Below are 27899 nucleotides of genomic sequence, written 5' to 3'. Positions count from 1 at the left end.
TAATAAACAGAATGTGATTGGTTGCTATAGGCAACACCACCTCTTCTCTGTTTTAGAAGCTTTAGTAAATCTACCCTTTGGGGGGAAATGTAATAGGGTGTGAGAAACAGAAAGTTAGAGATTTTGGTAAAATTCTCCTGTTTTTTTTTTTTAAAGTGGCAATCGTTTAAATGGCAAAATCAACCTGGTTTTCCCCTGAAAATGATTGCCACTTTTAAAAAAAACAGGAGAATTTTACCAAAATCTCTCACTTTCTGATTCTCACACCCTATTACATTTCCCCCTTGGTGTCTATCATTCTGTCCATTATTACATGTACAATATTGCAGACAGGGAATGTATAATAAAAAAAAGCAATATAAGGGTCCGATAACCATGTTGCAATGAGACCTTTCCTGTATTTGTTCATATTTCTGAACGAGCGTTGGGAGGATTTGTAAGCTAATGATTGATTTGCAAATCAAGCCCATGAAAGTTGTTGCATGGAGATGAGAACTGTTACATCACATTTATCTTGAAGTACAAAGGCTTATTCACAGTCCAACATGCATGTTTGTATATTTAAGTGCTATGTGCTTATGGATACTGCACTTAGCACAGGCCCAGGCCTGATGGAGGGGCCGGTGGGGGACAGGGTCCCGCTGCCCCACCTTCCCTGCTGCAGACAGCAGCCTCTCAGCCCAGCACATGGCACATTCAGATGTGTGCTGGGCTGGAAAGAGAGGCAGCAGCAGTCAGTCCTCTCTCTCCCTTTGTGATGTGTGGGGGAACGATCGCACCCGCCCCCACGCCACCGTTCTCTGCCGCCGCCCATCGGATCTAACCCATTCACAAATAAGCTCTATATTAAAGAAAAAATTTGCGGAGGGGATCTGGACACACATCCCTGCATTGACCACACCCCCTCCCAGTACCGGGGCCCGACAGAGCTGTCGGCGCCCTTGTCTGTGACCCCGGGGATGTATAGTAATATAAAGCACATTTACATTCTATTTAAATAAATAATAATACAAAAAAGAAAAAAAAAATAATAACAAAATTCCTACTTGGTGGGTTAAAGTGACTGGCAACATGCGGAGCGGGAACAATTCTATCCAGATTCCACGGGACACTCTGGGCAAAGACATAGGCATCCTCCTCAATGAAGTCTACGTGTGGCAGCTTCAAGGCCTAATAATGGACAAGAAAAGGTTACCAGACTCCGCTGGAAATAATCTGACACATTTATTTATCACCAGAATTACTTACATGAGACCAGACCCCCTTAGGCCAATTTGACTGTGCCATCCCAGACCCCTGCATCTTTCCGTTCACCTTTTACCCATTTTAAAGGGCAAAACTTGGATGTTGGATCTGTTATGTGGAAGCGTACTTTTAGTTACTAAAATGAACAATATATAAACCTATTTATAAGCTTGACATTTAAGAAAGCTTCATGTGTATTTACAGAAATCTGCACCTCCATAGCTGACATAGGGGTAAATGTATTATAGCGGCACGGATCGTGCCACTATAACACTTCCTGCTTCGACTCATTACCGAGGTGAAGCAGGAAGGGACATCGACAAGATGTACTAACATCTTGTCTGCCGAAGCGGGGGAGAGAAAGCTCCCCCCTCCAGAAATGCCCCCCTGAGCACACAGTGCTCCATGGCGTGCTCCACTGTGTATGCACAGGATCTCGCTACTCACGTGAGATCCCCTGCGGAGCCCGGAGCCGGCACCCGCCACAGCCAGGGACAGCTCTGTCCTTGCTGTGGTGTATGGGCATCCCCATCTGCAGCTGTTGAAATCGACAGCTGTATGTGTCGGAACGGTCAGTTCATACATTGCCCCCTCATATTGGCATGCTATCTGTTAGATAGCAGCGCCGATGTCGACGAGCACATAGCGCCCCTGAACCTGAGTCGGCACTGCCGCTGTCATACATGGGGGATGAGAGGTATCAGTGCACATAACGTGCACTGATACTGCTTCTCCCCCATAACGACACATAATACATTTATCCCATAGTGTTGGAAGAGGTTTTGTAATAAAAGTATAAACCCCATGCAATATCCAGGTCCAAGCCCCAATGTCTTCTGTATGTGGTGGTTTTCCTGCCAATCAGCTTTTTTGATGATAATACCTCACTTCCGGTGTCGGGCTGGGGCATGAATTGGTAGGGCCCATGTTTAGGGGTGTTGCCAGTCTCCAGAGTAGGTGTGGCCAGCCACCACTGAGGTATGGCTAACCATTAGCGAGTGCTTGATAAATATATATAGTAAATACTGTAGTGAATACATGATTGTAAGCTTGCGAGCAGGGCCTTCCTACCTCTATGTCTGTCTGTCTTTGCCCAGTTTTGTTCTATAACTGTTGTTCTAATTGTAAAGCGCAACGGAAACTGCTATACCGCTATATAAGAAACTGCTAAGAAATAAATGATAATGTAGCCGATTAATAACAGCAATGCACTGTAGAAAATACACCAAAGTCTGCAGTATAATGTAACATATGTATAATCTAAATGCACAATCTGGGACCTGAGGCAGTGGGGCCACAAGAGGTTTCTGCTGTACCCCTGTGGGCCAGTCCAACCCTACTCACTTCTGGGGAAATGTTCCAGTGTAATATACAGAAAAAATGGTTGTGACAATTGTGTCTGATGTGGGTGTGGTTTTATATAACCAATTAAATATATGAAAAGTTGTTATGCCAAAGAGTTGCAATCAAATCTACCAGAGTCACTTGACTACTGTTCAGTGCAGACACTATTCCATGGTCACGACCTTCTGGCTGCCCAAGGCATAATAGGCGGTACACGCCATCGTGGCCATGCCCTCCACTATACAATGTTGAGATTACCAGCGTTAAATAGTGCGGGAGGGGGGGGGGGGGGGGGGGTTGGCTATGATGACTCTATTCAGAGCACCATGTGATTTTTGTGAGCCTCCAGGCCATTCCGGAAGAGTAGGCAAGTATGCAGTATTCTAGTGACCTGAGCATTCTAATGACCTCTATATAATACAGAGAACATTCTAGTACCCTTTTTGCCATAAAGCTGCTTTACAGTAACCTTGCTACAATACAGAGATTATTTTTGTGACCTCTGTACAATACAGTTATTATTCTACTAGCCTAGAGACAAGAGAGAAAGCATTCTAGTGATCTATATACCATACAGAGAGCATGCTGATGGCCTCTATATAATACAGAGATCATTCTGTGGGATGGGATGTACTAAAGAAAAAATGCGGTAAAAATGGTAATGCGGTAAAAACCCTGTTTTCGGGGTTTTACTGCATTTTCAAATGTACTAAACCCTGGCCGCCTTTATGGCTTTTTATGGCAATACCCTATAGAAGCCTATGGGCTTCTTACTGCATCCCATCACATCCCACCGCCCTGCGCCACTCACGCCGACCCCCTCACCTACCTGCTGTAAGCCTCCTGGTGTGCTCTCCTATCCTCTAACCTCCTCCTCCCCCACAACACAGCCAGTTGTCCTTCCGGCTGCAGGGAGGAGAAAGAGGAGCCTGGGACTGGCAACAGACGTCACCTCCTGGAGCTGAGAGGTGACAGAGACCCATGCACACCCTCTCACAGGTATCACAGGGGGCCTCTGTCATCGCATTGTGATACTAATCGCATATGTTAGTACATATGCGATTAGCATCGCTGTGATGGGCAGCGTTGTATATTAGTACATTACACCATATTAGAGATCATTCTGGTTACCGCTATACAAAACTAAGGGGTACATTTACTAAGCAGTGATAAGAGCGGAGAAGTGAGCCAGTGGAGAAGTTGCCCATGGCAACCAATCAGCACTGAAGTAACATCTATAATTTGCATACTATAAAATGATACAGAGCTGCTGATTGCTTGATGTGGGAAATTTCTCCACTGGCTCACTTCTCCATTCTTCTCACTGCTTAGTAAATGTACCCCTAAGCGCTTTCTATTGTATATAGAGACAGGGCCGGTTCTATGCCTTTTTGCGCCCCGGGCGAGAAATAGGGCGTGGCTTCATACAGGGGGCGTGGTCAGTTATGCCCCCTGTACAGTAGTAGCGCCGCTGAAATGCTGTGCGGTGCGCGATGACGTCATCGCGCACCGCACAGCAAAGGTCCTCTCCACGAAGCAAAACTAGACGCGTAGAGTCTAGTTCCTTCACAGCGGGCAGAGGGGGGCACAGCAGTAGTGGATCTTGCCATGGTGCGGCGCCCTCCGGAAGGCGGCGCCCCGGGTAAAAGTCCTGCTTGCCCGTGGCAAGATCCGCTACTGTATAGAGAACATGTCTAGTGACATTGATAAAGTACAGATAGCATTCTCGTAATAGCTATACAATACACAGAACAATCTAGTGTACTCTAAAGAATAAAGTGCATTCTGGTGGTCTCTATATATTACAGAAAGCATCCTAGGGGTTTTACTGCAATGCACGCAACATTCTAGTCACTAAATTACAATGGAACAATCTAATGACTTCTGTACAAACTGAGAGCATTAAAGTGACACTGATACAATACAGAGAGAATTCTAGTGATCTAATACAATAAAGATACAACTCTAGTGACCAACATTCAAAACAGAGAGCATCTTAATGACCTGTTACAAATACAAATCCTCATTCTTTCATGAGGAACATAGTGCAGAATCCAGCACTTAATTCCCTCAGAAGACCTGCCTAAAGTCATGCGTGCATTTGTATCATCATGCCTAGACTACTGCAGTGCCCTCTACCTTGGTCTCCCAGCAAAAGAATTACACCACTTGCAGATGGTGCAAAATACAGCTGCCAGGCTATTAACCGACCAGCCACATAACACCCATTCTCTACTCCCTTCACTGGCTACCTGGAAAATGGCTAATCGTTTTCAAGATTGGCTTGCTGATTTTCAAAGCCCTACATGACCAGGGCCCAAGGTACTTGAAGCAGCTTCTGATTCCTTACTGTCCCACCTGATTACTATGATCTGTAGATGAAGGACTACTAACAGCAGGTCTGTAACTAGGTGTGTGCTGATGGGGCACCGCACATAGCGCTGCAGCATAGGAGGCGCTGTTGGCGGCACTTGGCAATTATCTGTTTTAATTACTTCCCTTGCAGCTTCCCCCCTTTTTGAAGCCTAGCATCTCCTGACCGCGCCTGTCTCCTACCCTGACCCCTCCTGTCACTAATACCTATACAACATTCATCTTGAGATTTCTCTGTTATTCAGTCACACTATCTTTTATTACAGTTCAAGATGCTGAGGTACCCTGGATTCTAGCCTATTGCCTGTGGCATTGCAGTCAGATGATATATTCATTGAGCTATCTGCCCTTACATAGAAAGGTAGATCATTATAAGCTAGAGCATTCTACCTATTTGAAGCTTACTTTGTACTTTGTGAAAAAATTATCAGCATTGCGGCTGAGCAGATCTATGTAGTGTGTGGCTGGAAGGGATTGGATGTGTGGCTGTACACAGCATAGATCTGCTCAATTGCAATGCTGCTTATTATTTTTTACAAAATATTAGTAGCTTTATATAGTGTTCATAGTTTTTATGTAGGATCAAACAGATCAATGAGTAGGGTGTTTCATTAGAATTCAACAGGTTATAGGTGTGAATCCTGGGTATGGTAGTATATTAAAATGTGTTATTTAATAAAAGGTATGTAACTGAATATCAACGAGCTCTCAAGTTAAGTACATGAATGTGATATAAAGAAGATTTGTGTTCAAATCCATTTTCTTGCAGTGGTCTATAAATGTGTGTGTATCATATATATTAATATAACGTGGGAAGGGGCATCATAGCATGGGCTTTCTCTGGGATCAAATTTGTCATGCTCCTCCCCCATGAGGCATGTGTTTTATGTCCCTATTAAAAAAATGGGGGCTGGGGGTGTCGCTAATTCTCTCTCTGGCACAGGGCACCAAAAAGTCTAGTTACGGCTCTGACTAACAGTACAGTACCTAGAGTCTCCTGCTCCCGGAATTCACCAGGGGGTTGAGCTTTCAACTTTGTGGCTCCGACTCTATGGAACTCTCTTCCCCGCACAGTGCGAGAGACCCCCACTCTAGAATCCTTCAAAATATACTAAAGACTTACCTATACACTCACGCATTTCACTAATATCTACTGTTAAGCTTGATTTGTATTTTAAGCTGTAAAGACAATCGTAGAGCACTTTCATTCCCATTAGGAGAAAAGTGCTATATAAATAACATTATTATTATTACTATACAATATAAGTAATCAGCATCACAGCAGGGTGATGTCATGACATATATATATATATATATATATGCCACACTTATGGCTTTTAAAAGGTAAGACAGTCACCAACACAAGTGACTGTCTCACTTTGAAAGCCAGTAGTCTGTTGGCAGGTGAGCTGTAAACCAGGTAAGCACACTTGTGTAGTTGTGTTATTTGTGTTGGTGACTGTCTTACCTTTTAAAAGCCATAAGTGTGGCAGGTAAGCTTTAAACCAGATAAGCACATTTTCCTCTATGAGACAGCAGTTGCCAGGTTTCTATAAAATCTATGTGAAAGTTTGTGATAGAGTAGGACTTGCGGTGAAATGGGGTTCCGTGGAGTGGGCCGCAAGCTTACATGCATTGTACAATTCATAAACCAAAACCCCATTGTTTATTTAGATGTATATTAAAGCATTAAGGTGAATGAAGCTGCTTAGGAGAGTGCTGGGCTTTCTGTTTGGTATATTTGAGTTCGGTGGTCACAGTCCACCGCACCCCAACCCCTGGGAATGGCGAGTGCAGTGGTTCCTCGTGTTTGTTTGTATAACAGGGTTAATTTTTAATTGGCCCATTTGTGACTATATCTCTCTCTCTCTCATGCACCCCTAAGCTCATTTACCTCTAACCTGGATCGGCTGCTATTTAGGTGTGTTGGTGACTGTCTCACTTTGAAAGCCAGTAGTCTGTTGGCAGGTGAGCTGTAAACCAGCTAAGCACACTTGTGTAGTTGTGTTATTTGTGTTGGTGACTGTCTTACCTTTTAAAAGCCATAAGTGTGGCAGGTAAGCTTTAAACCAGATAAGCACATTTTCCCCTATGAGACAGCAGTTGCCAGGTTTCTATAAAATCTATGTGAAAGTTTGTGATAGAGTAGGACTTGCGGTGAAATGGGGTCCCGTGGAGTGGGCCGCAAGCTTACATGCATTGTACAATTCATAAACCAAAACCCCATTGTTTATTTAGATGTATATTAAAGCATTAAGGTGAATGAAGCTGCTTGCTGCTTAAGAGAGTGCTGGGCTTTCTGTTTGGTGTATAACTATATATATGTATATATATGTATATATATATATATATATATATATATATATATATTGATCCGGCACTTCGTTAATAGCACTAATACAGGTACATGCCAGGGCGCTCTTCTATGGGCTAGCCAGCCCCACATATATCCAAATACAGCAAGGTGGCACTCCAGGACTTCGCCCTTTAGAAAAGGTGTTTTAATAAAGCACCTTTTTCACTGAAAAGCGGAGTCGAGGAGTGCCACTTTGCTGTATATATATATATATATATATATATACATTAGTTGGAGTACCCGGCGTTGCCCGGGATTTTAAGAATGTTTGTTTACAAAAATGAATTAAAATGTTAAACACACAGTATAAATAACATAGTATAAAAAAAGCATGTAAAATGTTATACACATCAATACACTGAAAACCCAATGTGCTGCTGGGGGACCGTGCTACTTCCACTATATAACTCTCAGTGTGTGGGTTTGTGCTACCTCCATTCCCTCCTCACATCATGTCACTGCCCCTGTCACATGTATGTTACCCCCACAGTGTTTGTTCCCAGAGTGTAAGTAATATGTGTAGCAAGTTTGGTGTAAATTGCTCCAGGCATTCCAGAGTTATGCTGTCTGCTGACATACTCTGTGCTGCTGTCCCACCCCTAGGGGAGCTAGGGGTGTCTGACCCCCACATTGTTTGTTTCCTGAGTGTAAGTCATATGTGTACCCAGTTTGTTGTAAATTGGCCTTGCCATTCGGGAGTTATGCTATCTCCTGAAATACTCTGTGCCGCTGTCCAACCCCTAGGGGTGTTTTCGAGATTGTAGGTCAGATGTGTACCAAGTTTGGTGTAAATTGCTCCAGGACTTCCACAGTTATGCTCTTTGCTGACATACTCTGTGCTGATGTCTCACCCCTAGGGGTGCTAGGGGTGTCTGACCCCCACATTGTTTGTTTCCCGAGTGTAAGTCATATGTGTACCCAGTTTGTTGTAAATTGGTCTAGCCATTCAGTATTTATGCTGTCTCCTGAAATACTCTGTGCCGCTTTCCCATCCCTAGGGGTGCTAGGGGTGTCTAACCCCCACAGAGTTTGTTCTCAGATTGTAAGTGAGATGTGTACCAAGTTTGCTGTAAATTGCTCCAGGCCTTCGACAGTTTTGCTGGCTGCTGACATACTCTGTGCTGCTGTCCCACCCCTAGGGGAGCTTGGGGTATCTGACCCCCCATAGTGTTTATTTCCAGAGTGTAAGTCATAGGTGTACCAAGTTTGTTGTAAATTGCTGCAGGCATTCCAGAGTTATGCTGTCTGCTGAAATACTCAGTGCTGCTGCCTCACCCCTAAGGGTGCTAGGGATGTCTTCCTCCCACCGTGTTTGTTGCCAGATTGTAAGGCATATGTGTACCAATTTTTTAGTACATTGCTCCAGTAATTCTGGAGTTATGCTAGGGATTTCAAATTGTTTTAGTTGCCTCCGCTATGTTTTATTACACTTGTATGTGAAATTTCACGATCTTCGCTTGTAAACTGTGGATTTGTATAGAAAGACAAAAGGACAGAAGGCCAGAATGACAGATTTTAATTTTATATATATATATATATATATATATATATATATATATATATATATATATATATATATAATCGTCTCGGGGGTCTGGCACTCCATAGTTATAATAGTATATTGCGGTGCCTTCGCTATGATAATGTAGAAATAGTCTCGGTGGTGCGGCACTCACTTCTTATATATAAATGAAAAATGCGGACTGCAGTCTGCTATCAACGTTTCAATATTATTCAATATTTTCGTCAGGATGAAAAGTAACAAACAATTACATACCTTTATAGTTGCACACCACCATGTGAAAACTGCAAGCGTGCGGCTCGGGACCAAACACCCGCCCCCACGTCGCATACTGCTGACATCATCAGTAACTGACGAATCAGCTGTGATCAAAACCATCACCATAGAAACTAAAAGATAAACATAAGATCGCTCCATAAGACAAGTATTCATTGAAAATGCTACACCATAATAACATTATAATACATGGACAGTTTAGTAAAATAAGTGTAGAGATTCCTAACTAACTAGTCCTCAAATGCTTTAATACCTATTTATCTAAGCGCTGCATATGATACATTTTCATTGAGACCGCGGGGACTTATTACATCCTACCGATGAATCCATTGTGCCTCGCGTCTCAGCAGTTGCAGACCTCTATTACCTCCTCTAATGTTTTCAGGAATTGTGTCTATCATCCGGTAGCGCAATGTGTTCAAAGAGTGTTTGTAATTATAAAAATGTCTCGCGACTGGTTGGTCGCTTTTACCTGTTTGCAGGGCCGCTCTGATAGCGGCTCTGTGCTGGCCCATACGTTCTTTAAATTTACAGGTGGTCTTGCCTATGTAACATAAGCCGCAGGGGCACAGAATCTGATAAATCACAAAGGTTGAATTACAATTTAGATAATGACGGATTTTATAAGCTTTTCCTGAGTGGGGATGGAAAAAAGTGTCACCTGTCAACATAAATTGGCATGTGACACAGGTGCACTTAAAGCAACCAACCCTGCTATTATCCAAAAAAGTGGAACGAGTGGTTCTCTTTGGGATACTAGAATCAGTCTTAATTAAGATGTCACGGAGACTGCGGCCTCTCCTGTAACAGGGCATTAATTGGCGCTGATCGACATTTAGAGTCTCATCACTCTGGATGATAGGCCACAACCCCTTAGCAATTTTATTGATCTGAGGGGATGATGTGTGGTATCGGTTCACCCACGGAAATTTAGTGGTAGTAATATCCTTACTTAAGTGAGGCTTATTTAATAATTGCTCCCTATCCATAGCGAGCACTGTTCTCTTGGATTCCTGTAATGTCTCCGATTTGTAACCACGCATGAGAAATTTTTCTATAAGTACATCAATTTCTTTCTCAGCCAATGCTGCATCATTATTGATCCGAAAAATACGGATCATCTGGGAATACGGCAAGCCTGCTATTAGTGATCTTGGATGGCAGCTCTGAGCCTTCAGTAGTGTATTTCGGTCAGTGGGTTTAACGAATAAGCTCGTTGTCAGCTTATCTTCACTGATAGTCAGCTTAACGTCCAAGAAGTTTGAAGATTGCTGACTATAAGTGTGAGTAAATTTGATTGGGCCCTCCTTGCTATTGTGCTGAGCCAGCGCTTCATTCAGAGGTGTAATATCATTTTGCCAAAAAATAAATATATCATCTATAAACCTAGTGTATAGTAATATATTAGATGATAACTGTGAATCAGAAAAGAATAATTGATGTTCAATAGAAAATATAAATATGTTGGCATATGCCGGGGCCATTGAACTGCCCATGGCACACCCCTTGACTTGTAAATAAAATTTGTTATTATACAAAAATAAATTATTATGTAATAATAAATCGAATAGTGACAATATCATTTCAATTTTAGTCTGACTAAAAGTGCTTTTGTTAGATAGGAAAGACTGAACCGCCTGTAAGCCCATATCATGGGGGATGGAGGTATACAAATTTACTACGTCTATACAAACCATCCAACTGTTAGGAGGGACTTTAGAAAAAGGTGCAAGTTTACCCAAAAATGTGGTTGTATCCAATAGGAAAGTATTTTCCTGTTGAATCAATGGCTGCAACAGGGAATCCGTCTTCTTTTGATCCAATGTCTAATAACTCTTCTATTAAGGCTTTTATACGTACTTTAGATTCTCAAGTACAAAATGAGGTTTTTTCTAACCCACAAGTTCACCCTAATCTAACTAAAAGGGAACGACTGGCATTAAAATCTTTATCCCAAAACTCACAGCTAGTAATAAGACCAGCGGATAAAGGGGGAGGCATAGTCCTTCAGGACACCTCCGATTATCATGCAGAGATTATCCGCCAATTAGCAGATACCCAGGTATATAAAAGGTTAACAAAAGATCCTACCAAAGAGAGCTGGGATTCTTTAAGTGCTATTCTTCAACAAGCGGTTGATACCGGTTGTATTAGTGATAACCTGAAGGAGATTTTGTATCCTCCATTTCCCAAGACACCGGTATTTTACACAATACCAAAAATACATAAAGGGTTAACACCACCCCCGGGCAGACCTATTGTGTCTGCCCGTGGGTCCCTTTTTCAACCGGTGGCCACTTTCTTGGATTCCCTGTTGCAGCCATTGATTCAACAGGAAAATACTTTCCTATTGGATACAACCACATTTTTGGGTAAACTTACACCTTTTTCTAAAGTCCCTCCTAACAGTTGGATGGTTTGTATAGACGTAGTAAATTTGTATACCTCCATCCCCCATGATATGGGCTTACAGGCGGTTCAGTCTTTCCTGTCTAACAAAAGCACTTTTAGTTAGACTAAAATTGAAATGATATTGTCACTATTCGATTTATTATTACATAATAATTTCTTTTTGTATAATAACGAATTTTATTTACAAGTCAAGGGGTGTGCCATGGGCAGTTCAATGGCCCCGGCATATGCCAACATATTTATGTTTTCTATTGAACATCAATTATTCTTTTCTGATTCACAGTTATCATCTAATATATTACTATACACTAGGTTTATAGATGATATATTTATTTTTTGGCAAAATTATATTACACCTCTGAATGAAGCGCTGGCTCAGCACAATAGCAAGGAGGGCCCAATCAAATTTACTCACACTTATAGTCAGCAATCTTCAAACTTCTTGGACGTTAAGCTGACTATCAGTGAAGATAAGCTGACAACGAGCTTATTCGTTAAACCCACTGACCGAAATACACTACTGAAGGCTCAGAGCTGCCATCCAAGATCACTAATAGCAGGCTTGCCGTATTCCCAGATGATCCGTATTTTTCGGATCAATAATGATGCAGCATTGGCTGAGAAAGAAATTGATGTACTTATAGAAAAATTTCTCATGCGTGGTTACAAATCGGAGACATTACAGGAATCCAAGAGAACAGTGCTCGCTATGGATAGGGAGCAATTATTAAATAAGCCTCACTTAAGTAAGGATATTACTACTACTAAATTTCCGTGGGTGAACCGATACCACACATCATCCCCTCAGATCAATAAAATTGCTAAGGGGTTGTGGCCTATCATCAAGAGTGATGAGACTCTAAATGTCGATCAGCGCCAATTAATGCCCTGTTACAGGAGAGGCCGCAGTCTCCGTGACATCTTAATTAAGACTGATTCTAGTATCCCAAAGAGAACCACTCGTTCCACTTTTTTGGATAATAGCAGGGTTGGTTGCTTTAAGTGCACCTGTGTCACATGCCAATTTATGTTGACAGGTGACACTTTTTTCCATCCCCACTCAGGAAAAGCTTATAAAATCCGTCATTATCTAAATTGTAATTCAACCTTTGTGATTTATCAGATTCTGTGGCCCTGCGGCTTATGTTACATAGGCAAGACCACCTGTAAATTTAAAGAACGTATGGGCCAGCACAGAGCCGCTATCAGAGCGGCCCTGCAAACAGGTAAAAGCGACCAACCAGTCGCGAGACATTTTTATAATTACAAACACTCTTTGAACACATTGCGCTACCGGATGATAGACACAATTCCTGAAAACATTAGAGGAGGTAATAGAGGTCTGCAACTGCTGAGACGCGAGGCACAATGGATTCATCGATTAGATGTAATAAGTCCCCGCGGTCTCAATGAAAATGTATCATATGCAGCGCTTAGATAAATAGGTATTAAAGCATTTGAGAACTAGTTAGTTAGGAATCTCTACACTTATTTTACTAAACTGTCCATGTATTATAATGTTATTATGGTGTAGCATTTTCAATGAATACTTGTCTTATGGAGCGATCTTATGTTTATCTTTTAGTTTCTATGGTGATGGTTTTGATCACAGCTGATTCGTCAGTTACTGATGATGTCAGCAGTATGCGACGTGGGGGCGGGTGTTTGGTCCCGAGCCGCACGCTTGCAGTTTTCACATGGTGGTGTGCAACTATAAAGGTATATAATTGTTTGTTACTTTTCATCCTGACGAAAATATTGAATAATATTGAAACGTTGATAGCAGACTGCAGTCCGCATTATTCATTTATATATAAGAAGTGAGTGCCGCGCCACCGAGACTATATATATATATATATATATATATATATATATAAAAAGAAAAATTAAGACCCCCTTATCTGCACTAAGACCAATAAGCTCAAACCACTGAGAAATACTTCCTGTCAGAAGAGGTACTGGACATAGAATAGAAAAAGAAAAGGATTCTCTAGGGAGCTGAACCACCACAAATATCTAATACATATGATAAACATATTGTTTATTCAGACAACATATTACAATATTGTTATGCAAACCTCCATAGCATGAATAGATGAATCATACATGTGAATTGGATAGTACATTCATTTGCAATACTCTATTATGTAGTCATATGATGTTCTCAGTTGTTAGGTGAAGTGTTAATTCTTCAACTCAAAATCGCGTGTATGATCAACTCGCAAACTCGTAGAAACCCAACGCGTTTTGTCCGTTAGGACTTCATCAGGGGTTAACATCCAATAACAGTATTTGCAAAATTCAATATCCCATCCTGACAGAACCACAAGGATGGACAATATTCAAAATCGGATAAAATATCAAATTGGCTTCACCAATATATATCAATATATACAATGCGTGGAATTGCTGAAAGCGTGTTCCTTTTAATGTATCCTATTAGACTTCAACATCAAAGATGGAATGACAAACCAGATTGGTACAAACACTATCAAGGAAACTCCCTTTTTGTTGTCCCTCAAGGTTCAACTCACAGCCAACCTGTGATATGGTGGTTCCGCTCCCTAGAGGATCCCTTTCTCTCTCATATATATATATATATATATATATACACAAATTTTGGTTTATTTTCTTTTCCATTTTTTATTCTACTTTACCTCTGGGGTTTCAGTGAGCATCACATAAAAAAACAACAACGTTTAGTACTACAATACTACACATCCCTGTAAGTTTAGCATTCTGGCTCCATGAGATTGTACATTTTAGTCTGATATCTGTGTGCTGAATAGACGCAGCAGACATGATTGCCCACCACATCATGTGCCACTTACCATTTCTAGAAGATCACTGCTCATCTTGACAACAAATCCCCGAAATAGCTCATGGAAAACATGGCCAATCTTGACCAGGTAGCCGTGCTTTGCTGCCCTGGTCTGAAGACGACGCATCACTCTTTCTGTCTGGGACTTGTGGACATCTTCTTTCAGCACTATCACATACTGGCCGGACATTCTCCAGGCATCCTGGAAAACATTGTCTATTTTTAAATTAATTGAACAGCGAGTGCCAGTGTATTAAATCTGGAAGGGAGGGAGGTTTCAAAGTGCACAAGGCTACAGTGGAGTACGAACTGTCACAGGACCTTCGCGGGGGTCATAACACCCCAGCATTTTTTACCAAATGTCTCGATTGCGTAGTGTTACTGTATATACAGTATACACACAAATTCAGAGCCGGCCCTAACCAATATGATGCCCTAGGCAAGATTTTGACTGGTGCCCCTAGCACCTGCGCTAGTTCCACCGCTGACCCTGCACGCCTTTCCCAGCACCATCACCTCTCACCCACAGCAGTCCTCATTTTGGTGTACCTACCCCTATATTTTGAATAGGAACAGTGCGCACATTTGGTGCACAGCCTAAAAAGGGGCGTGCTCTTGCTGGGAAGGAGCATGGCCACACAATAGTACCTCCAATTCAAATTACGCCACACAGTAGTGCAACTGTATTCACATTTTATCATGCGATTGTGTCCCTTATTTACGTTATATCACACAGAAGTACCACTTTACCTTATATACATTACAAATCACAGTAGTGCTCCTTATTCACATTACATCACACTGAATTGCTCCTTATTCACATTACACCACACCATATTGCTCTTAATTCACATTAGATCAGACAGTAGTGCCCTTTCTATATGTTATGCTACACAGTAGTGCAACTTTATTCACATTATATCATGCAATAGTGTCCCTTCTTCGTGTTACATCACACAGTAGTACCACTTAACCTTATATATATTATTCCTCACTGTAATGCACCTTATTCACATTACATCACACTGAATTGCTCCTTATTCACATTACATCACACTGAATTGCTCCTTATTCACATTACACTACACCATATTGCTCTTTATTCACATTAGAACCCTTTCTACACGTTATGCCACGCAGTAGAGCATATTATACACATAATGCCACACATTAGTAATCAATTTAAACACATAATACCACACAGTAATACCCCTTACACATATGACACACATTTTAATGTGTCTTATTTGCATTGCCATGCGACTAGGATGCACAAGCAGCTTCTGCTGATTAAAATGATATGCGGCATGCCTATATTCTGTGTGCGACTCTGGCTGTATCTGCATACGAAATTCTATGTTACAGTGATTTCCAGAAATACACTGTAAGTTAGCATTTCGTATGCAGATACAGCCGCAGTCACACAGAGAATATAGGCATGTCGCATATCATTTTAATGCTCTAGGCATTTGCCTAGTTTGCCTATACCTAGGGCTGGCTCTGCACAAGTATGCTACATACAGTATAAACACAGTCCTATTATACTGCACATTGTGGATATGCAGTGTACATTCTATAGTGGTATTAAGTTGTATTGACGTTTTTAAATTTATTTTCTATTGTCGCCATATTTCAGAGAGTATATCTGGGCTTGTGAGGATCCCAGAAAACATGCATCGCCCCCACCCCCTCCCCTAAAAACTCAGAGACAAGCCAAGGAAATTGTTTTTTTTTTTTTTTTTTTTATTCTTTAAAGCAGCAAACTCATGAAAACCTGTTTTTCAACATAAAACAAAAGCTACAAGCAGATGATTAGTGAATGCCATATTGCCTTGGTTTGTTTCTTCAAGCTGCTGTAAATTATGTCCACCTTATCCACTGTGCTACAGTGGCAACCACAGTCAGATGGCTCATGATGCAATAAGCAGAGAAGCTTTGGAATGCCACTCTGAGCTCTGCTCTGTGCATTTTGATAGCCTCCCCCTCCTTCTCCCCTCTCTGCCTTAACATCACATGCTGAGTCTATACCTGTCTCCTCTCTGAAGGCATTTTGTAAAGCAGATAATGATTTCTAAATGGACAGTTAAAAAAAAGTGATAAGATGCATACTTAACAGGTACTTAGCTTGCTAGCCAAAGACAAAAAATGGGGAAGACTTTTTAAGAAGGAACATAGTGGTAATGTAATGCCACAATCATCTTATTATCGCTATCGCCATCTCATAATGGCAATATTAAAGGATCACTATCAGAAAAAAAATGTTCTACAAAAATAAAGCATTCCTTAGAGAAAAAAAAATATATAGCATTTTTCATTTTTCTCTATTTGTTAGTAATTGTTGTATATTTTTATTCTGGCTTGTATGTTCGTTTGTTTTTAGCAAAGTGCAACTGGAAGTCAAACTCAAAAGGTGTGTACACACGGTGAGATATTTTCTTTCGATTTTGACTACATAGTCAAAATCTCAAGAAAAGCTAGTGCAGATCGCAAGGTGAAAGTCACCTTGCGATCCCGATTCGATCCCGATGCGCGGTACCGCCAGGTCGGCATCGCAAGAAAAGATAGACTGTGCAGGCAAGTCAATCCTTGTTAGATCGGTGTACTATCTAGTTCTTCTCACATGTCAATTACATCTCACATAAGCCAAAATCTCACATAAGCCAAAATCGTAAGCACACATAGTCCATATCTCAAGAAAAGTTAGTCAAAATCGGTGGTGCTGGGCTCCGGGGAGTTCAAGGGAAATCGCATAGTCAAAATCGGCCATAGCAAGGATCTCACCGTGTGTACGCTCAAGTACTGATAGTGCGCCTGTGTAGTCCGGAAGAGACAGGTCACGCATGCACCTGCTGGACCAGTCTTGCCCAGTAAAGCGGTAACAATTATCCTAACACTGGGGGTCATTTCGAGTTGATCGCTCGCTAGCTACTTTTTGCAGCGCTGAGATCAGATAGTAGCCGCCTATGGGGGAGTGTATTTTCGCTTTGCAAGTGTGCGAACGCGTGTGCAGCCGTGCTCTGCAAAAACATTTTGTGCAGTTTCTGAGTAGGTCTGAACTTACTCAGCCCTTGCGATCACTTCAGCCTGTCTGGACCCGGAATTGGCGTCAGACACCTGCCCTGCCATCACTTGAATATGCCTGCGTTTTCCCAAACACTCCCAGAAAACTGTCAGTTGACACCCACAAACGCCCTCTTCCTGTCAATCTCCTTGCGATCAGCTGTGCGAATGGATTCTTTGTTAAATCCATCGCTCAGCAACGATCCGCTTTGTACCCGTGTGATGTGCCTGGGCATTGCGGTGCATATGCATGTGCAGTAGTGACCTGATCGCTGCGCTGCAAAAAACGTAGGCGTGTGAAAAGGTCGGAGTGACCCCCACTGTCAACCAGTATTGTTGGGCAGCAGAGTACATTCACCTGTCCAGCAATTTCCTATTGGTAAATTCCATTGAGAGAAGATTTTATTGCAATGATGGAGAATAGTTCTTATTGCTGGAAAATAATAATTTGCCCTTTTAGTTTTTAATGCAGGCAAGAAACCGTATAACAGACAATTTATTGTCTGTAATTAATAGATGGTTGGAAATCATTCTATTTGCTCTATTTCAGGATTCTTTTTGTGCTTTGTTTTGTTCCTCAATTTATTTGTAAGTTGTTTGTTTACTATACACTGCAATACTGACCACCCACATTACAATAAGATTGTATTGGGTGGTTTTAGCCTGATCGGACTTGGATACAATGCTTTCATACTGCAAATAATCAATATGGCTGGATAGCGATGGGAATTGGCTACACGATATGATATTGCAGGTATATAAGCAGTTGGTTTAATATATCACACCTCGTGGTCCAGAAATAATAGAGATGCCAAAAAATAATCAAACAAAAACAGTTGATGACCACTATTACCCCCCCCCCCCCCCCCCATCGTGTACCCATTTATCTGATGACTATACTAACAAGACCCATCGTAACCCAGAGATAAGAGCGCCAAATGCAATGTGGGGGGTAGGGGGGATGTATCAAACATTCAAAATAGATACATTGGAGTAGTTGCCAATAGGAGCTAATGAGCATCTAGCTATCATTTATCTAACAGTCTATAAAATGACAGTTATGTATAAACTGATTGCTCGCTATGTGCAATTCAACCATCCTTTACATAGACACGACCCTTGACCCTTTTTTATCTGCAGTCCTCAAAGGAACTATCTTTCTGCATTTCCCTGTACTGTTGCGTCACTGCTTCCAGTATAATGAAAGCGGAAAACTGAAACACGCATTAGATAAAGATGGAAAGTGTTCCCATTACTGTTATATAAACATATCATGCCTGTCTATTTAACTTCACTTAAACCGACCTAGTTTTATTCTATCACACTTTCCAGATGACTTCTGTTGCTGTGAATATAGCATGTATACCTTACCTTATTACTCCAGTGGAAAACTCCTGGAGATGTTAGTTTCTCAGTCTCAGTTTGGGCATCTTCTTCTTTCGCATAAGTGAGGACGATTTCTTCCCCATAGTCGCCCTCCTCTGCCGCAACCTGGAGCGGCCAAAGCAGCAGGCAGCAAGTCCAAATCAATAGGGGAGCAGCTAGGATCATGGTGTTACCCTTGATAAAATTGGAGATGAACACAGGATATTAATATAAGCCACTGAGCATTACACTTGTCAGGTAGCAAGAGGGGTATTAGGAATGTAGAGCTACTGGAATGGCATTAGTGCATAGACAGCCCTTTAAATTTCCAAAAAGGCTGCAGAACTTACAAAGTTTGCAGAACGCAGCCCGGATTTGGATGGGGAGGAGCAAAATCACACCACTTCTTGTCTCATCGGATGATCCAGTCTGGTTACTGATTACCTGGGTTTGCTGAAACTCATTCCTAGAGTCAAATTACAAACGAGAAAGCTTTTTTTTGTGTAGCATGTCATGCCACCCCCTCTGACAAACAGACACAGGACTTTGCATGCAGTGCCCCTCCACTCCCACCCAAATCATGTACAGACACAGCCCAGATGCATGGAACAGCTGCCTCCCACACACAGGACCTCCACCCTCTTACACCAGTGTGCTTCTTCCCCTGTACTGGGCACTGCAAGCAATACGTCTCTCATCCCTGCCCCGTCTTTTGATTCAATTTCTAATTATCTGCTTTGCCCATTGCTCTTCATTTGTGCTATTTTAGGAATCATTTTGCATATCCTCCGAAGCTAATTTTTAAATGTTCGCGTTTGATCTCCAAGTCTCTACCAATGTTCAGTGCTTGATGGTTTATGTATTAACCATGTTGTGACATTTCCTTTCTACTTGTCACTTTTTGTGTCCTCGTGTTTATCTTCATCTGCTGCAATGTTTACACCTTACAGTGCCATTGCACAGAGTAAGTACACATTTAAAATAAGTAAGTAAATAAATGTCATGATTCCACTATTAAAAAAAAAAAAAAAATTATCACTGACCTACCTGATTTTTTTTTTTTTTGCCGGAGAATTGCAAAGAAGCATAATATTATTTCTCTAACGTCCTAGTGGATGCTGGGGACTCCGTCAGGACCATGGGGAATAGCGGGCTCCGCAGGAGACAGGGCACATCTAAAAAGCTTTTTAGGTCACATGGTGTGTACTGGCTCCTCCCCCCATGACCCCCCTCCAAGCCTCAGTTAGGTTTTTGTGCCCGTCCGAGAAGGGTGCAAACTGGATGGCTCTCTTAAGGAGCTGTTTAGTAAAGTTTTTTTTTTTTTAGGTTTCTAATCAGTGATTCCTGCTGGCGACAGGATCACTGCAACGAGGGACTTAGGGGAGAGACTTGCAACTCACCTGCGTGCAGGAGGATTGAAGTTTTAGGCTACTGGACACTGAGCTCCAGAGGGAGTCGGAACACAGGTCAGCCTGGGGTTCGTCCCGGAGCCGCGCCGCCGATCCCCCTTACAGACGCTGAAGAAAGACGGCGGAACGGAGGTCCGGAAACAGGCGGCAGAAGACTTCACAGTCTTCAGAGAGGTAGCGCACAGCACTGCAGCTGTGCGCCATTGTTGCTACACGGCTCACTGACACGGTCACGGAGGGTGCAGGGCGCTACTGGGGGCGCCCTGGGCAGCAATATAAATACCTATTTGGCAAATAAATACATCACATATAGCCATTAAGGCTATATGTATGTATTTAACCCAGGCCAGTTTTCCTAATAACCGGGAGAAAAGCCCGCCGTGAAAGGGGCGGAGCTTATTCTCCTCAGCACTCAGCGCCATTTTCCTGACCAGCTCCGCTGGTGAGGAAGGCTCCCACTCTCCCCTGCACTACAGAAACAGGGTTAAAGAGAAGGGGGGCATAAATTGGCGATATAATTATATATTAAGAGCCCATATATAGAAACAACACCTTCTAGGGTTGTTATATACATTATGGCGCTTTTGGTGTGTGCTGGCAAACTCTCCCTCTGTCTCCCCAAAGGGCTAGTGGGTCCTGTCCTCTATCAGAGCATTCCCTGTATGTGTGTGCTGTAGGTCGGTACGTGTGTGTCGACATGTATGAGGAAAATGTTGGTGAGGAGACGGAGAAAATTGCCTGTAATGGTGATGTCACTCTCTAGGGAGTCGACACCAGAATGGATGGCTTACTTATGGAATTACGTGATAATGTCAACACGCTGCAAGCCGGTTGACGACATGAGACAGCCGGCGGACAAATTAGTATCGGTCCAGGCGTCTCAGACACCGTCAGGGGCTTGTAAAAACGCCCATTTACCTCAGTCGGTCGACAGACACTGACACGGACACTGACCCCAGTGTCGACGGTGAAGAAACAAACGTATTTTTCCTTTAGGGCCACAAGTTACATGTTAAGGGCAATGAAGGAGGTGTTACGTATTTCTGATACCACAAGTACCACAAATAAGGGTATTTTGTAGGGTGGGAATAAACTACTTGTAGTTTTGCCTGAATCAGATAAATTAAATGAAGTGTGTGATGATACGTGGGGTTCCTCCGACAGAAAGTTATGGGCGGTATACCCTTTTTCCCGCCAGTAGTAAGGGCGAGTTGGAAAACACACCTTAGGGTAGACAAGGCGCTCACACGCTTATAAAAAACATGGCGTTACCGTTTCCAGATACGGCCGCCCTCAAGGAGCCAGCTGATAGGAAGCTGGAAAATATCATAACAGTATATACACACATACTGGTGTTATACTACGACCAGCAATCGCCTCAGCCTGGATGTGCAGCGCTGAGGGGGCTTGGTCGGATTTCCTGACTGAAAATTTTGATACCCTTGACAGGGACAGGATTTTATTGTCTATAGAGCATTTTAAGGATGCATTTCTATATATGTGTGATGCGCAGAGGCATATTTGCATTCTGGCATCAAGAGTAAATGTGATGTACATATCTGCCAGACGAAGACACGACAGTGGTCAGGTGAGGCAGATTCCAGACGGCATATGGAAGTATTGCCGTATAAAGGGGCGGTCCATTGGACCTGGTGGCCATGGCAACAGCTGAAAAATCCACCTTTTGTTACCCCGAGTCACATATTGGCAGAAAAGGACACAGTCTTTTCAGTCTCAGTCCTTTCGTCCCCATACGGGCAGGCGGGCGAAGGCCAGTCATATCTGCCCAGGGGGAGAGGAAAGGGAAGAAGACTGCAGCAAGCAGCTCATTCCCAGGAACAGAAGCTCCTCACGGCTTCTGCCAAGTCCGCAGCATAACGCTGGGGCCGTACAAGCGGACTCAGGTGCGGTAGGGGGTCATCTCAAGAGTTTCAGCAACACTCGCAAGGGAACTCCGGGATCCTACATGTAATATCCCAGGTGTACATTGGAAATTCGAGACGTCTCCCCCTCACACAATTCACAGGCTGTATTCCCAGCAGGTGATAATCAAAGTACCCTTCTTACAACAAGGAAGGGGGTAGTATTCCACACTATATTGTGGTACTGAAGCCAACCGGCTCGGTGAGATCTGAAATATTTGAACACTTACATACAAGCGTTCAAATCAAGATGGAGTCACTCGGAGCAGTGATAGCGAACCAGGAAGAAGGGGACGATATGATGTCACTGGATATCAGGGACGTTTACCTACAGGTCCAAATTTGCCCTTCTCACCAAGGGTACTTCAGGTTCCTGGTACAGAACTGTCACTATCAGTTCAGACGCTGCCGTTTGGATTGTCCACGGCGCCCCGGGTCTTTACCAAGGTAATGGCCGGAATGATGATTTTTCTTAAAAGAAACATGGACGCTTTCCTGATAAGGGCAAGGTCCAGAGAACAGTTGGAGGTCGGAGTAGCACTATCTTAAGTAGTTCTACGACAGCACGAGTGGATTCTAAATATTCCAAAATCGCAGCTTTTTCCGACGACACGTCTACTGTTCCTAGGGAAGATTCTGGACACAGTCCAGAAAAACGTGTTTCTCCCAGTGGAGAAAACCAGGGAGTTATCCGAGCTAATCGGGATCCTCCTAAAACCAGGAAAAGTGTCAGTGCATCATTGCACAAGAGTCCTGGTAAAAATGGTGGCTTATTACGAAGCAATTCCATTCGGCAGATTTCCCGCAAGAACTCTTCAGTGGGATCTGCTGGACAAATGGTCCGGATCGCATCCTCAGATGCATCAGCGGATAACCCTATATCCAAGGAAAAGGGTGTCTCTCCTGTGGTGATTACAGAGTGCTCATCTTCTAGAGGGCCGCAGATTCGGCATTCAGGATTGGATGCCGGTGACCACGGAGGCCAGCCTGAGAGGCTGGGGAACAGTCACACAGGGAAAAAATTTCCAGGGAAGTGTGATTAAGTCTGGAGAATTCTCTCCGCATAAATAAGCTTAGAGCAAATTTATAATGCTCTAAACTTAGCTAGACCTCTGCTTCAAGGTCAGCCGGTATTGATCCAGTGGGATAACATCACGGCAGTCGCCCACGTAAACAGAAGGGCGGCACAAGAAGCAGGAGGGCAGTGAAAACTGCAAGGATTTTTCGCTAGGCGGAAAATCATGTGATAGCACTGTCAGCAGTGTTCTTTCCGGGAGTGGACGACTGGGAAGCAGACTTCCTCAGCAGGCATGACCTCCACCCGGGAGAGTGGAAACTTCATAGGGAAGTTCTTCAACATGATTGTGGACCGTTGGCAAAGACCAAAGGTGGACATGATGGCGTCCCGCCCGAACAAAAAACGGGACAGGTATTCCGCCAGGTCATGAGACCTTCAGGCGATAGCTGTGGATGTTCTGGTAACACCGTGGGTGTACCAGTCTGTGTATGTGTTCCCTCCTCTGTTTCTCATAACCAGGGTATTGAGAATTATAAGACATAGAGGAGTATGAACTATACTAGTGGCTCCGGATTGGCCAAGAGGGACTTGGTACCCGGAACTTCAAGAAATGCTCACAGAGGACTAAGGGCCTGGGGAGCTGAGAGGGACTTGATTCAGCAAGTACCATGTCTATTCCAAGACTTACCGCGGCTGCGTTTGACGGCATGGCGGTTGAATGCCGGTTCCTGAAGGGAAAAGGCATTCCATAAGAGGTCATACCTACCCTGGTCAAAGCCAGGAAGGAGGTGACCGCACAACGTCATCACCACATGTGGTGAAAATATGTTGCGTGGGTGAGGCCAGGAAGGCTCCACGACGGAAATTCAACTAGGTCGATTTCTACACTTCCTGAAAACAGGAGTGTTTTGGACCTCAAACTGGGGTTCATTAACATTTAAATTTCGGCCCTGTAGATTTTCTTCCAGAAAGAATTGACTTCAGTTCCTGAAGTCCAGATTGTAAAGGATGTATTGCATATACAGATTTTTTGTGCCCCTAGGGGCACCGTGAGATCTCAACATAGTGTTGGGATTTCTTAAAATCATATTGGTTTGAACCGCTCAAATCTGTGGATTTGAAATATCTCACATGGAAAGTGACCATGCTGTTGACAAATATCTCACATGGGAAGTGACCATGTTGTTAGCCCTGGCCTCGGCCAGGCGATTGTCAGAATGGGCGGCTTTGTCTTACAAAAGCCCATATTAAAATTTTCCATTTGAACAGGACAGAACTGGGACTCGTCTCCAGTTTCTTCATAAAGGGGTGTCAGCGTTTTCACCTGAAACAACCTCTTGTGGTGCCTGCGGCTACTAGGGACTTGGAGGACTCCAAGTTACTAGACGTGGTCAGGGCCCTAAAAAAATATATATATATATATATATATATAGTTAGGACGGCTGGAGTCAGAAAGTCTGACTTGCTGTTTATACTGTATACACCCAACAAGCTGGGTGCTCATGCTTCTAAGCAGTCTATTGCACGCTGGATTTGTAGTACAATTCAGCTTGCACATTCTGTGACAGGCCTGCCACAGACGAAATATGTAGATGCCCATTCCACAAGGAAGGTGGGCTCATCCTGGGCGGCTGCCCGAGGAGTCTCGGCTTTACAACTTTGCCGAGCAGCTACGTGGTCAGGGGAGAACACGTTTGTAAAATTTTACAAATTTTGATATTCTGGCTAAGGAGGACCTGGAGTTCTCTCATTCGGTGCTGCAGAGTCATCCGCACTCTCCCGCCCGTTTGGGAGCTTTGGTATAATCCCCATGGTCCTGACGGAGTCCCCAGCATCCACTAGGACGTTAGAGAAAATAAGAATTTACTTACCGATAATTCTATTTCTCGTAGTCCGTAGTGGATGCTGGGCGCCCATCCCAAGTGCGGATTGTCTGCAATACTTGTATATAGTTATTGTTACAAAAATCGGGTTATTACTGTTGTTGTGAGCCATCTTTTCGGAGGCTACTTCGTTTGTGTTATCATACTGTTAACTGGGTTCAGATCACAAGTTGTACGGTGTGATTGGTGTGGCTGGTATGAGTCTTACCCGGGATTCAAAATCCTTCCTTATTGTGTACGCTCGTCCGGGCACAGTATCCTAACTGAGGCTTGGAGGAGGGTCATAGGGGGAGGAGCCAGTACACACCATGTGACCTAAAAAGCTTTTTAGATGTGCCCTGTCTCCTGCGGAGCCCGCTATTCCCCATGGTCCTGACGGAGTCCCCAGCATCCACTACGGACTACGAGAAATAGAATTATCGGTAAGTAAATTCTTATTTTTTTTCACGTTTGGTTTGCCGCAATATGCCACCATTCTAATGATAACACAATAGCATAAAGGCTTCAAGTGACATCAGATATAAAAGCAAAATTCGTAGCAATAAAAAGCACAATTATAAAACATAATTGCTCTGATTTTGAGTCGGATGCATCTGCGGTCGCTTTTTCACATAGGGAAAGGTGTGTGAGCAGTGTCGTGCACAGGGGCCTGAGGGCGGCAGTGGTAAACGCAGGATTTCTACAGGGGGGATTCCGAATGCAATCCACAATCTCCCACTTCGCGGACCATGGAATATAGAATTAATATTTAACACTATAGATGGTCTGTATTAAACATATTCAAATAATATAAATAAGATAAGTGGGCAGAAAAAGGTTAAACATACTATAATAAATAAATAAATACACAAACATAATAGGATCAGTGCTGCACTTTCTAAGCACACATTCTCCCACCTCATGGTAAGGCTCCTGTCTCTACTTCCTGGTAGCTACTCTCTGGTCCAGTGCACTGATTGAGGCGCACACACACACACACACACACACACACACACACACACACACACACACACACACACACACACCCCTGCATAAACTTATGTAATTGTATTATATACTATTGCGCACACACACACACACACCTGCATAAACTTATGTAATTGTATTATACTATTGCACACACACACACACACACACACCTGCATAAACTTATGTAATTGTATTATACTATTGCACACACACACACACACACACACACACACCTGCATAAACTTATGTAATTGTATTATACTATTGCACACACACACACACACACACACACACACACACACACCTGCATAAACTTATGTAATTGTATTATACTATTGCACACACACACACACACACACCTGCATAAACTTATGTAATTGTATTATACTATTGCACACACACACACACACACCTGCATAAACTTATGTAATTGTATTATATACTATTGCTACTATTGACATCATTTGAGCCACTTGCCATGAGGATGGGGGCCCTCCCTGCGTTTTCCTATGGGCGATACCATCGCTGCCCCATGATCCCCGCATGTGGCAAGCAGTTTGCCGACCACTAGCACTGCTACAGTGCTGCTTGGAGGTCCAGCAATGCACCCTGCAGTGTATAGACCAGCCAGGAGTGTCTGGGAAGCTGTACACATTCTCATGCCAGCGGCCCACCCCCTCTCAGGATGTCACATGGTCGGGGGGGGGGGGGGGGGGGTTGCCTTTTCATGTGGCCATGACAGCTATCTTCCTTCCTAATGGAATCTGCCCATATATGCCAAAGATCCATGTGTCTACATGTGGAAGCCTACCCAGACCACTGTTTTTACGTGTACAACAGTCAGCATTAGTGTACAGTAGGTACTTGCACCCATCCAATGCTGTCTGCAAAATACCCTTCTGAAAGAAGCATTCAGTCACCATCCACACACTGCGATCGAGCATGGAAGGCAGCCTACACAACCACGACACTCTCATGACACTCCAATGAAATGGAGCAAATCTGCAGATCCACATAGCCGCCACCTAGTTACCACCCATGTCAATGCAATCTCCATTTGTGTGAGCGTGCCTTTCCTGGCACATAAGCGGCTGGCAGTTTCTATGGCGTATGCAGAGTATGCAAATATCCACAATATCTGTCCGCATCCACTTGCATCTGACTCATAATCAGGTCCAATGTTCTATGGAGGAAAATGCTATGCAATCCTACTTTTGAACAATGAAGACACTGTACTCACAGTATGAAATTAATGCATATGAATTGAATGCACATTTCCCAAGTAACAAACCATTAATAAAGGACGGGCAATGAACAAATAGTTTTTGCCCTACAATATCACATATGCAGTATTGAGTGAGGAGAGAGTTTCCGGCTCCCAAGTGTAGGAACATACAGTAAGAAGAAAAGCAAATAAGCAAACAACTGGGCAAAACCATGTTGCGCTGCAAGTGGGGCAGATGTAACATGTGCAGAGAGGGTTACATTTGGTTGGGGTGTGTTCAAACTGAAATCTATATTGCAGTGCAAAAATAAAGTCGTCTAACATTCGTGGGCTACATGAAAGAGCAGCCAGTATTTACCCTGCACAGAAAAAAAATCTAAATTTACTAGTTACCAGCCTGTCAAAATGACGGAACAACATAACAGTAATGTCAGCACCGGCAGCTGTGTGCGCCTGGACGCAAATGGAGCAACACTTGAAGTGACCGCCTTTGTGTAAAACAATTTCCCCTGCGTTAGCCTTATATTACATAGGATTTGCTCCCCTTGCATGGAAACATGGTTTGTTCCAGACACAAAGCTAAGTGTGTGTTTTTTGCTTTACTTACAAACATGAATCAGGCACAGATTTAGCTTTTAGGCTGCTATGCAACTTTAGTACTTGTATGTGGGATCAAGGCAAGATCGTGCCTGCCTGACT

General features: G+C 43.1%; 1 protein-coding gene across 2 annotated transcripts in view; it reads right to left on the bottom strand.

The window, feature by feature from the left end:
• The window catches only part of PCSK9 (proprotein convertase subtilisin/kexin type 9), an 82851-nt gene extending 63584 nt beyond the window's left edge, over positions 1–19267 (bottom strand). The window contains exons 1-4 of one of the 2 annotated variants that reach the window (XM_063939664.1): positions 19125–19267; positions 18781–18969; positions 14360–14551; positions 1047–1170 (exon numbers count right to left, since the gene is read on the bottom strand). In XM_063939664.1, coding sequence (XP_063795734.1) covers positions 1047–1170; positions 14360–14551; positions 18781–18960 — 496 coding nt within the window. In that variant the 5' untranslated portion in view covers positions 18961–18969; positions 19125–19267. The other variant, XM_063939665.1, reaches the window with a different exon arrangement.
• Positions 19268–27899: the final 8632 nt, after the last annotated feature.

Source organism: Pseudophryne corroboree, chromosome 9, assembly GCF_028390025.1.
Source record: "Pseudophryne corroboree isolate aPseCor3 chromosome 9, aPseCor3.hap2, whole genome shotgun sequence".
Taxonomy (NCBI): domain Eukaryota; kingdom Metazoa; phylum Chordata; class Amphibia; order Anura; family Myobatrachidae; genus Pseudophryne; species Pseudophryne corroboree.
This window is presented reverse-complemented; position numbering and strand designations above follow the sequence as displayed.